At 39.9% G+C, this 12225-nt stretch overlaps 1 protein-coding gene across 4 annotated transcripts in view; it reads left to right on the top strand.

Annotated features, from left to right (window-relative positions):
* Positions 1-11975, top strand: part of Phf8 (PHD finger protein 8) — a 124703-nt gene extending 112728 nt beyond the window's left edge. Inside the window, exons 20-22 of one of the 4 annotated variants that reach the window (XM_010610746.3) lie at positions 4354-4463; positions 8159-8495; positions 9410-11975. In XM_010610746.3, coding sequence (XP_010609048.1) covers positions 4354-4463; positions 8159-8495; positions 9410-9498 — 536 coding nt within the window. In that variant the 3' untranslated portion in view covers positions 9499-11975. Of the gene's footprint in view, positions 1-1264; positions 2170-4353; positions 4464-5294; positions 5379-8158; positions 8496-9409 lie in introns of those variants that run through there. The other 3 variants (XM_010610747.3, XM_010610748.3, XM_010610749.2) reach the window with 3 other exon arrangements.
* Positions 11976-12225: the final 250 nt, after the last annotated feature.

Genomic DNA, 12225 nt, shown 5'->3' with positions numbered 1-12225 from the left:
AGTAATCTGAATTTGGCAGATTTCTTTAAATGCCCCAAACTAATGACTCATTACTTTCTCAAAGCCCCTGTGTGTATGTTAGAGCATACCTTCAATACTCAGCCAGAGAATTTACAACTCTAGCATTCACTTTTTGTTTGTTTCATTTTCCTTGCTGTTAATGACAGCTAAGCAAAGTAACTTGGGGGTGGGGCCAGTAATTGGTGATTGAACTCGGAACCTTGCGCTTGTGAGGCAGGCGGTGGCACCACTGAGCTAAATCCCCGGCCCATAAGGTAACATTTTAAATGTCATCTAGTACTAAGTTCTCATTCACATTTTCCCCAGTTGTACCAAAATATCTTTTATAACTGTCTTATTTTTACCAGAACCCATGCAAGGACTACACATTACATTTAATTATGATATCATAGTCAATATTTTAATTTTTATTATTATAACAGTTCTTAAAAGTAGAAGGATATTACATAAATACCATATTATCAATGCCTAGATTCTACAGTTGCAACATTTTGTTATAGGTCCATTATCTATATCTGATAGATATCTATAGTTTTTCCTGAGATGCTTCAATGTAACATACAACTATCATTTTATCCCTTCAAATGTAAGTATCTTCTAAGAATAAGGATACCTCCCGGTGTGACTGCTTAACAAATTTAATGCCAGGTGTGAGAGTACACACCTGAAATTCTAGCTACTTGAGAGGCTACGGCAGGAGAATTACAAATTTAAGGTGCACCTGGGCAAGTTAGTGAGCTCCTGTCTCAAAGTAAACTAAAAATAGAGTTTGAAATGTAACTCAGTGGTAGAGCAGTTTCTTAGAATGTTCAAGGCTCTGGGTTCAATCCCCCGTATCCCCCCACAAAAAAACTATAGACACAAGTAAATAATAATTTCCTAATGTCCTCTAATATCCAATTTGTAATCAGAGTTTTCTTTCTTTTTTTTTGTACTGGAGATCGAACTCACGACCTTGTGCTTGTGAGGCAGTCACCAGAACCACTAAGCTAAATCCCCGGCCAGAGTTTTCTAATTGTTCCTTCAAAATGTCTTGTATAGATTGAGTTTTTTCCCACTTTAAAACAGCCACCATTTTCTCGTGGTCATGTATTTCGTGGGCCAGGAATTTAGAAAGGGCACAGTGGGGACAGTTTATCTCTACTCCATGATGTTTGGGGTCTCAGCTAGACAGATTTTCAAGGCTGTGGGTAACCTGGTGGCTAAGAGTTTCATTCATTTGAAGTCTCATTTATATGTTTAGTGCCTGGCTTGGGAGGACTCAAAGGCTAAATGTACCAGCATGTGACCTCTCCATGTGACTAACTTCCTTGCTTCCAGGTGGCTTCAAGGTAATCATACTTCTTACATATCAGCTCAGGTCTCCAAGCATTAGTGTTTCAGCAAATCATGTGGGAACTGATATTGCTCTTCCTGAGCTAGCCTTAGTAGTCACACAGTGTCACTTCTGCTGTACTCTACGGCCTGCATGTTATTTTTCTTTTAAGATAAAAGATGTTAGTGTATAAGTTGTTTTTTCAAAACTAAAACCCCAGCATTCTGATTTAATTGCTGTGTTGCCACTTTGTGATAAATAACTGAGTTTTGGGTTACAGTTAGGGCTTTCGTCTCTAAGAGGTTCACAATTACTGGTCTATAGGTTACAAATGAGCATGCTCAAATTCAGTGCTGGACAGACTCTTCAATAGGAAAGGCTCCAAGGAATTTGAGGGACTATTTTTAAACTATCACATATACAAAGTTACACGGACCAATGTAAAAGATACTAAAGTAACAATGACCCAAAATTATACGTTAACATTTTTGTTAGATTTGCTTAAGATCAAGTTTCAAACAAAATGTGATTTTTAAAAAAATTTTTTTACAAAATGTTATTTTAAAAGAAAAACTTTAGCCTGATCTAAACTCTGCATATTGCTTATCCAGAAATTGTCCCTCATAATAATAATAACCAACCAAGGAGCATTAAAAACTAGGTTGGAACCACTACACATGGTTTTGTGTGTATGTGTAACATTAGCTTGCACTCCAGTATACCCAGCAGTGAAAATGAGCTGTTATCAAGATTTTGTCATATTTCATTCATCTATCACTTTTTAAAATTGAGTTTATTGGTACATTTTAGGTATACAGTACAGTTACATTCATTATTGGGATCTTGTACCCTTACACGACAGTTCTTGGTTCTCATTTTTTCCCCTTGTCCCTTCCCTCCCTTCACCCCCTCCTCCCCTCCCTGTTTACAAACACTTTATTTCCATTTTTTCATTTTCTCATGTTTTTTTATTTTCCCTTATTACCTTTCCCCTACCCTTCCCACTTGCCCTACACCTTTAGCCCTTTAGCACTTTCTTTTCATTGCTTTCCCTGATGTATTTCAGTATGCTTTTCTAAAAATTGTGGCGTTTCTCATATAAACATCTTTTTGTCATAAATAAGAAAATTCATGATTATCTAATAATTCTTTCATGTTATCTATTTCCAAGACCTTAATCTAATTTCCCAATTTGTTGAACTACAAAAGGTATTTTTACAATGGGTTTGTTTTAATCTGGATCTAAACAAGATCTGCATGGCATTTGACTGTCATGCCATTTAAAGTCTGTCTTAATCTAGAACAATTCCATTTTAAGATATTAGGCAGTTTTATTGTATAATTTTTGCTTGCTTTCTTGTGGTATCATTTAACTTGTTGTTCTATTCTTGTGTTTCCTAAATACTGGAAGTAATGTGAATGATTTGCCTGATTTTAGCGCTTTAACAACTTCACAGGTGAGACTGAATTTTCTATTGCATCACATCAAGAGGCACATGATGTCATGCTGTCATTATTAGTGTTACTAAAATTACTACTTAGGTATATTAAGGTAAGATGATCTCCCGATCTTGCCATTGTGAAGTTAGGTTTTGCTCTTAAAACTAGCAAGTACTTTGTGAAATAATGCAGTACGTTGGTTCTATATAAATATCTAGTTCTATATAAACAATTTCATTAGGGCTCACAAACTTGTGAGTTTCTAATTCTGTCAGTCTTCATTCATTAGTTGGCATTCTTCTGTAAAGAAGAGCTGTCCCTCATCACCTGGGACTATTTGCTTATCCTGAAATATATATACATACATACACTTCCTATTGAAAAGGTGGAATAAGCAACCACTTTTTGATTTCGATTTAATGTTGTTAAGGCACTATAAAAGAACTAAAGAAGAAGGTGTTCTTCAGGAACTCATAGCCTGGTTGGTAGACAAAACACACGTCAGCATTAATGGGCATGATGGTATACATTGTTCTGTTTATTAAGTGACTTGTACACATCATAAGTTCAAAGGAAAGTTCAAAGGAAAGAAAGGTCAGTGGGACTAGAGGGGTCCTAAGGGTTTTTGCAAGCAAGATTGCTTTCAGCATATCTTTAAAGGACGGGCAGGTTTTGAATAGGCAAACAAAAGGTAAGAATATACTCTAGACCAGTGGTGAGCCTATGGCATGCCTGCCTCAGTTGGCTGTTTTTATCATTGAAAGCTCTAAATGGTTTACCATCACTGTGACATTCATTACAGAAGATAAGGCTAAATGCGCATGGAGAGAGGAAGAGCTGCACATACTCTGAAGGTGTAATGAAGCCATTTGTCTGCAGAAGCTGAGAATATGAGTGCCTTAACCTATTTTCTATTGCTATAATATAATATCACAAACTAGGTATATTCAAAATAATAGATGTTTATGTAGTTCATGGTTCTTGAAGTTGGGAAGTCCTAGCAAGGTACCAGCATCTGGGGAGGGTTTTGTGTGGCATCATCCCATGGCAGAAGGTATTACATGATAGAAGACAAGCTAAAATCCTCCATGTATAACTACCCACTCCCACAGGAACATCTGTAATCCACTGATGAGGGGAGTGTGTTACTTCCTAATGCCACTGAATGACAAATTTCCACATGAGTTTTTGAGAGGACACTAAACCATTAACACTGGATGTGGAAATAAGGCTAGGGAGGTAGGTATGCCAGAAGCAAAAAACATGGACAACCTTAAATGCCAGCTCAGGTATGTTTATTTTTTGGCTTTTTTATTCTTGGTACCAGGAATTGAACTCAGGACCCAGGCAGGTGGGCATCACTGAGCTAAATCCCTGACCCAATATGTTTATTTTTTTATGCTTTAATCATGTGTGCTTTAACTTTTTATCTTCTGGGAAGCAAAATCTGGCTTTGTGAATAACTAGAAGTAGGAAGACCAATGAGAACCACCTTTGGGGAAGTTGCAAGTCAAGAATATAGTTGGCCTGCAGATAAATGTCTTAAAGAGTGACAACTCCTCCTGTTTTCCTTACAGCCCGTGTGACTCCAACTCTACCCAAGCAAGACCGTCCTGTGCGTGAGGGGACCCGAGTGGCCTCCATTGAAACAGGCTTGGCTGCAGCAGCTGCCAAGCTGGCCCAGCAGGTAAAATATTCAACACATAAACAGTAGGGCTGTTACTGATCTCTGTTTGACAAAGAGCCTTGCTACTCAGACCTTCAGGTTGATTAGATCCCATTATTGTGGCAATGAGGAGTGGATAACCTTTTATCTGAATCTTTGGCAGTATCCTATCCCTATATCTTTTACATCCCAACTCTCTGCCAAACTGCTACCGTAGGTTACATAGTTGACATGATTTAGGATGAACAAAGCAATGGGGCCAGAAAAAAAAGTCCTTCACTGATATCACTTGCCTTTGTGGGTATTTGAAAATCCCTCAAATGGGAAGGATCAAATCAGTCCTTTGCTTTCAAATGAAGTCCCAAGGAGGTTACTCAGCTGAGTATTTGTAAGCTCTCAGGCACACATCAGTATTAGAAATTGACCTATTTTCCTAATAAAAGAGGCTTTTCTTTTCCTCTTTATGAAGGCTTACCTTGATCTTCACCCCTTGTCAAGAAATCATCACCCAGTTTTTTTGTCCTAAATTTAATTTTACCTCTTGTCATTATAATTTAGAAAGTTACTTAGCATATGCAATGTAGTCAGAAACCCTAGGGACATTTACAGGTGAATCTTCTGGTTCTTTCCTCATCAATATTCCCTTAGGTCTTCATACCTTAGATTTTACAGTATAGAGCAGTGGTGGCTCAGCTGGCAGTTTGTTATCACTGAAATCTCTAAAAGATTTGCCGTCAGTGGTATAGAATGTTATTGAGCACCTGAATTGTGTTAGATAACTTCCATGTACAATGTCTAATGTAATATGCCCAGTATCCTTGTTCAATAGGTGATGTTTTCATCATTTTACAGGTGAAGAAAATGAGACTCACTTTTAAGTGACTAGTCCAGGATAAGACAGCCAGTAAATGGAGGTGACAAGAATCAAAGTTACATCCTCTTAACTTCAAATTTCACATTACTTAATAAATATTTAAATAAACTGAAATAGTAAAATGTTTTATATATTTTTAGTGATTATATCCTATTTAAATAGAACAATGTTTTTCATTTGATGTTATGTGGAACTGTGGAGTTTCTTGGAAATATCCAGAAGCTATTATTGCAAACCACTGGAGACTAAGAAGGCCAGATGGCCTTTCTTTGATCAGAAGTTTCTCTGTCATGTATATCCCATGAAAGATGTAATTTGAACAAAAGGATTTTATTGCCTTAAATAAACAGATAAGCTAATTAAAGGTGTGAAAACTACTTTCAGTACCTTCTAAAGAGTAACTTCTATTTGAATTGATCAGGGATTACCACGAGGAAGAGGTTTTAAAATTGGGGTGGGTTTTTGTAGGCTAAGCTTTTGGTTGAGGACTGAGAAGCATTCCAGGAAAAGGAAAATCTTTAATTCAGCACACAAGGCCTTCTTGATTTGGTTTCTTAAGTCATCTCTCTTTGCTGACCAGCCTTCATGTACACCCTTTACACCACCCATACTTTACTACAGTACTGCTGGCTCACCCCATGTGTCACATTTTCTCATTTCTTTGTGTTTTTGCACAAGCTGTTCTGTTCTTTGCAAATTGTGCCCTTTCATAAACCTTGCCTAATATCTCTTCATACCACCCACCAGCACTTTATTTCAGTGGACTTCCTCTGTCCTTCCATAACATTCTTTCATGATATTTATAATCATAAGTTTACTTTTTGTGTCCTTTTATTAAACTATAAATGTTTGAAGAATGATAATATGGTACATAGTGTGTTTATTCAGTATTGGAATAAATGAATGAGTGAAGACATCTTCCTGGTTTTGAATTCTAGCTCTACTGCTTGGACAAATTACTTATTAAGGATATATATATAAATGTATACATAAGGAAAAAAAACTTGTGTATATATTTTAATACTAAATTTATTGATACATCATGAGATTAATACAAGTTACCTTTGGCCTCTACAATTACAAGAGGTACTCAAAGTGATGGCCATTGACTTCCAGACATTTATTAGTATGGAAGACTGCTGAAGTGTGTGTACATTTTTTTGGCACTCTGTATGCATGTATGTGTATGCACATGCACACTCTCTTAGAAGTACTTTGTACAGAATAGTGTAAACATATTAGCTTTCCATCATTATCATTATGGATTGGGTAGGTATAAGTGCCTAGACAATTGAAAACCATGAATGTCAGGTCAGGGAGTGTGAACTTGTGTGGAGACCGACTAATAGCTTTTTGAACAAGGAAATTGGTAGGTATAAGTGGTCCTGTTACAATAAAGTCTAGCCATCTATACAAATATCTGGATAAACTATATGTGAAAGAAATTGGAGCAAAGGTAGAAGAAATTAAGCTGTGTAATCTAGATATGAAAAGATAATTTCTAAAGTCAAATGAGAGAAAAGGGGACAGAAATGACATTCCTGGTATGAGTGAACAGTAGTGTGGCTGAGAAAAGATACAGAAGCCAAATGGCTTGGGTCTGAATCCCAGCTTAGCCACTTATGATCTTGTAACCTTGTGAAAAGAATCTTTGCCACAGATTCTTCGTCCTTAAAATGGGATTTTAAGTATTTCTCAAATTTAAGTATTAATGAGTAATTATGTAACAGTGTCTGGCATGTATTACTAATGTTATTATTCTTGTCCCTCAGAAATTGCTATGGTAGCTACAGCCTGTCAGATCCTCTGAAGGCAGGACTAGGCTCATGTTGCTAAGACAAGGAAAAGAAATATAATCACTGAATTGGTCTGTGTGACTGTAGCATTTCAGAAGGTGAAGTCATTCACATGCTCTCAGCACTACCTTTCCAGGTTCTCAGGGCTCCAGATGCCCACTATACAGGTACCCAGTATATAATGGATAGTAGATCCACAGAGCAATGAATGGATGAAATCCAAAATATTGGGAGAAGTGACTTGTTCCTCTCATCCATAATTGAGGTTTTTAGAACTGGTGACCTAAAAGATTATCAAGTTCTGTGACACAACAAAAAAGACTGTTAAAAGGAAGAAAAACCATTGTAAGAAGTAAAGATAAAATAATAATTTACCATTTGTTGAGTTCCTACTATGTGCTATGTATTTTTACATCATTTATTTAATCTAACAACCATGAAAAGTAAATGAGCCATCTGAGACCAAAGTTGTTCAATTCAGGGAGCACAATCCTTGATTTCAACTCAAGTTTATCAACAAAGCTAATACTCGGATGTTTCATTTTGAGAAGTTTGCAGGGTGTGTCTTCAGATAGCCCTTGTTAAAATAACATGATCCAACTGCTTTTCATCTGTGAGGCTTTCAGGTCAAATTGCACCTTTTTTTTGTAAAAAGATTTTTCTTAGGGCTATTATGAGGATTAATAAGATAATACTTATAAAGTGCCTCAGCTGTAGATGTAAATTTAGTTCTTATTAGAAGTGTCCCTGGTCCGCCTCATCAGTGGCCATGCTAAGACCAAAACTAAAGTTTCCAAACTCATTTACAGATCTCTTGCCTCTGTATTGATAAGTGACAGTGATGAATTAAGGATGAGTGGTACCAAAGAGATCATCTCAGGTATTGGAAGCTTTGTCTGTTATATGTATATCCCAGCTAGACTTGCTGGGGTTGGGGAGGGGAGTGACAGGTTGTAGAACTTGTATTGACCATTATCTTGTTCTTTTTTGGGGAAGTTGTCTTTTCTTCACTCCTAAATCTACTCTTGCTATGGCTTGTGTTTCAGGAGCTGCAGAAGGCCCAAAAGAAAAAATACATCAAGAAGAAGCCTTTGCTGAAGGAGGTAGAACAGCCTCGCCCTCAAGACTCCCATCTCAGTGTGACAGTTCCGGCCCCGGGAGTGGCTGCTACGCTCCACCCTCCCACTTCCTCCTCACCTTTGCCTCCTCCTGAGCCTAAACAAGACACTCTGTCAGGAAGTCTTGCTGACCATGAGTATACTGCTCGACCTAATACCTTTGGAATGGCCCAAGCAAACCGCAGCACCACACCCATGGCTCCTGGTGTCTTTTTGACCCAGAGGCGCCCTTCTGTTGGCTCTCAGAGTAATCAGACAGGACAAGGTATAATGGACATATTATGGTAGAAATGAAAGATCTTAGGGTCACCTTATCTAAGTGCTTTAGTAGATGAGAACACTAGGGATGGGACATTGAAGGTCACCCTGAGGTCCTTGGACTTGATCTCCTGGGCATGGAGACAGTGACTGATTTTTAAGTAGAAGTAAGATTAAGTTTAGGTTTTAAAAAATGCTCTGATGGCCAGAGTGGAGGGTGGCCTGGTTGGAGGTGAGAAATCTAGAAAGGAGGCACACACATAGATACAGACAGGAATGAAGTAATGCTGGAGTTCTGGCAGAGTTAATGGAGAGGGAGGAAGTGAGGTGATCAAATATGGAGACAGTTCAATAGGTCACGGGAAGTGCTTTGATGGGAGAAAGAAAAGAGGCAAGGGAGAATTAGGGGTCTCAAGCAAAGCCCTGCTTTCCCCCAGTTTGTCCCTTAAAGCACAGTCTGTAGAGTACATAGTTCAAGGGTGCTGATGTTGCCATGATGTTGGGGGTTGGTGAATATGAGGGTTTCTTATGAAACACGGCCCAGGGGGTTGAAGTATGAAGGGCACTGGGCTATAATCACTAAGAGAGTACCTATCTAATCTTGATAGCCATGATTAGGAAGCACTTAGTCTTCCCTGTATAATTTTGGAAGGAAAATGATTGGGACCAAATAAATTATTGGAGAAAACAACTAGACAAACTATAACCAGGAAGTCTACAATTGCCACAGGAAATCAGAGGAAGAAAAGCCAAAGCATGTGACATTGGATGGAAATAGTTAAGGGGGCTTCTTACCCAATATAGTCTAAGGATAAAGAAACTTTGTGGGGAGAGAAACGGGAGGAAAGATGGTCTCAGAACAGTTGGTGCTGGAGTTGATACTAAACCCTTGCCATACTCTTTGTTTACTTTTCCTTACAGGAAAGCGTCCCAAAAAGGGCCTGGCCACAGCGAAGCAGAGACTTGGCCGTATCCTGAAAATCCACAGAAATGGCAAACTACTTTTGTGAGCTGAGCCCCCGTGTGTTCCAGCTCTCACCCTTCACCCCCATTGCCTTCTCCATTGTCAACTCTCGGGGCACTCCTGGATCCTGTCTGCCCCAGACAAGGTGCTGAGGCGCATTGTCCTGCTTTCTTGGGACTGACCAAAGGCACGGGCTCCTCCACCGACTTCCTCAATTCCTTTTCCCACACCTGCTATGAGCATCCTCCCTTCCTTTTCCCTACCCAAGTAGCATGTAAATGGGAGCAGTTTCCAACTTATAACAGCTCATTTTTTTTTTTGTTCCTCTAATCCATTTTTCTCTTCCCTGCCTTGTCTGTCCTTTACTGTCCACCACCCCACCACCCCAAAGGCAGGATGAGGAAAGGCAAGAAGATAGTATGGGCTTCTCATTTCTCTGGCCATGAAGTGTGAGGTCCAGTGCTCAATACTTTCTACAACTCCAGCCCTGTCTCTAGAAGCCTGCCCACTTCCACCTATTCTTCCCTCCCCTTCTACCTCCAGTCCAGTGGATATGCCCCACCTCGAGATTTGTTCCTGGAAGAAGGCTATGGTCTCTGCCCCCTCTTGCCAAATAATAGTTCATGGAAAAAGAGAGGGCCTGGAGTTTCCTTTCTTCCCCACCGTGGGCCATTTCTGGAGGTGGCTTAGAAAGGCTGACTTCATTTATCCTTGGAAAGAAAGAAGATTCCTGCCACTTTTTGAGGTGAGGAGAGGATAGATATCCATTCCTTTAACTATAACTTTTTTTTTAGCCCATTGGAGGAAGCTACTTTTGGCTGGCTACACATGAAGCCCCTGTCCCAGAGTGAACTCCAGGGATTTGCCTGGATTTTGAGGTCCTGCATAGCATTATCTATGTGGCTGTTACTGGCATCCAGCAGGTGAAAAATTATTTCCTAAAAACCTGAAGTCATGTGCCACTGAAATCACCCTGGCTCCGCAGCCTGCTTCCTTTATCTGTACCATGGAACAGAGATTGGACCTTTTGGAGAGTGTGTGGTAGAACGGCCTACTCCCTAGGTCCTCCTGTCAAGAAACCTCCATGCTTCTTTCCTCAACTGAGGTCTGGGTCTGAAGAAGACCTCAGGATTCACATCTTTAGTCCTGGGCCTTTGTATTCCAGACTCCAGATCGTTGTTCAGGTAGAATGCAGATGACCATGCACGAGCCCAAGCCTAGAAGAGATGCCATTTATGAAGGAGCAGACCAACTGATTCACCCTACTCCTCTTTCCTTTGTAGGTTATCTCCATTGTCCAGACAGTGCCCCCCTCCTCCCTCTTGTCTTGCCTCACTGGCAATCTGGGCTTGTGGAGAACGTGTCCCACCCCAACTCATTTTGGCACTGCCAAAATGGCATGCATCATTGTTCTCTATCCTCTTCTCCAACCTCACCCCAGCTTGCCTAGTGCTTCTGGGTAAATTTTACAGCAACCATCCAAACCACAGGGAATTTATGAGACTTCTTTGACTTCTTTGTGTCTGTGGTTTATCTTTCTCCATAGTCCCACCTCTACTGTCTTTCCTTGGAATCAGGAGTCCCTTAGACCATTTTTTTTTTTACCTTGGGGACCCCAGGTGCCAAGCAGTCCACCATCTAGTCACACCAAAGGCAAATAGCCTTGCTACCTCCCCCGCTAGTATATGAGGTCCCTACTTTCCTTCCCTCCAGTTCTACCCTGCTTTGCTTATCTTGGGGATTTCAAGGCAGCAGAGGGTAGTGAGGGAAGGGCAGGAGAAGCCTCTGTTCCTCTGTAGGCAACTGCCTCACTAGACACTGACTGCTGTCACGAAGACCAGGTCCTCAGCCCTTTTGCCCATTAACAACCCCTCTTGATCTTTCAAAGGCAGCTAATTGCTAACAGAAACACCTGATTCTGGGCCTCTTTTCCCCTCTGTTTCTCTGTTAGAAGTTTCTGTGGAGATGAAACCCAGCCTCTTGTTTGCCTGGGTTCATTTAGTTTAGTTAGGTTCTTGGAACCTCCTGTTTGTTGTTTTTGTTCACGTTTCCAATGAAAAGCAAGTTTACCCTCAGCATTATGCTTTTCCAAAGAGGCTAGTGTGTTTGTTTCTGTTTTGATTTTTAAATGTTTCAGGTTCTAAGTGAAGTGAGTTGGGGAGGGGTTTGAAATGATAGTAACCAAGGTTTAGAACATGTTGAGTTAGTTACCTCTGATCTTCAGTCTCCAGCAGAGAGCTGGGAGAAGGATAGGGGGCAGGGAGAAAGGATTTCTATTCACCCTTAATATATTTTTACAAGAAAGCAAACAATTTAAAAACAAACCCACCGCTTCTGTACATGTCTAAATATATTTTTAGAAGTGGGTAGGATTGTGACTTTCTGATGCAGGGCCTTTTTATAAATAGGTTAGAGTAGCATCATCCAGACTTCTCTGTTGTTTTTTTCCCCCGTTTTTTTTCTTGTGTTACTAATGTAATTTATATTTTTTTTAGATTCTCCCTTTCCTATAGAGATAAAAGTGATTTATCTTGGCAGTTGCTTTTCTTGGCATTATTTGTGTGGGGGCGTGGGTGGGGGTGTTGCGGTATGGTGGTATGGAGGTATGGAGTCCAGGAATGACACCTTGTTCTTGTCTCTCCCTCAGTACATTGTCAGGGCATTTCCTTGGTGCCCAGCCTTATATCTGAGGTGGGAAAGGTACAGCATCCCTGCCCACACAATTCACACATCTCAGGATACAGTTCAGACACCTGTAGCACATAATCAGTAC

Source organism: Fukomys damarensis, unplaced genomic scaffold (genome assembly GCF_012274545.1).
Source record: "Fukomys damarensis isolate Sample0158 unplaced genomic scaffold, DMR_v1.0_HiC HiC_scaffold_39, whole genome shotgun sequence".
NCBI lineage: Eukaryota > Metazoa > Chordata > Mammalia > Rodentia > Bathyergidae > Fukomys > Fukomys damarensis.
This window is presented reverse-complemented; position numbering and strand designations above follow the sequence as displayed.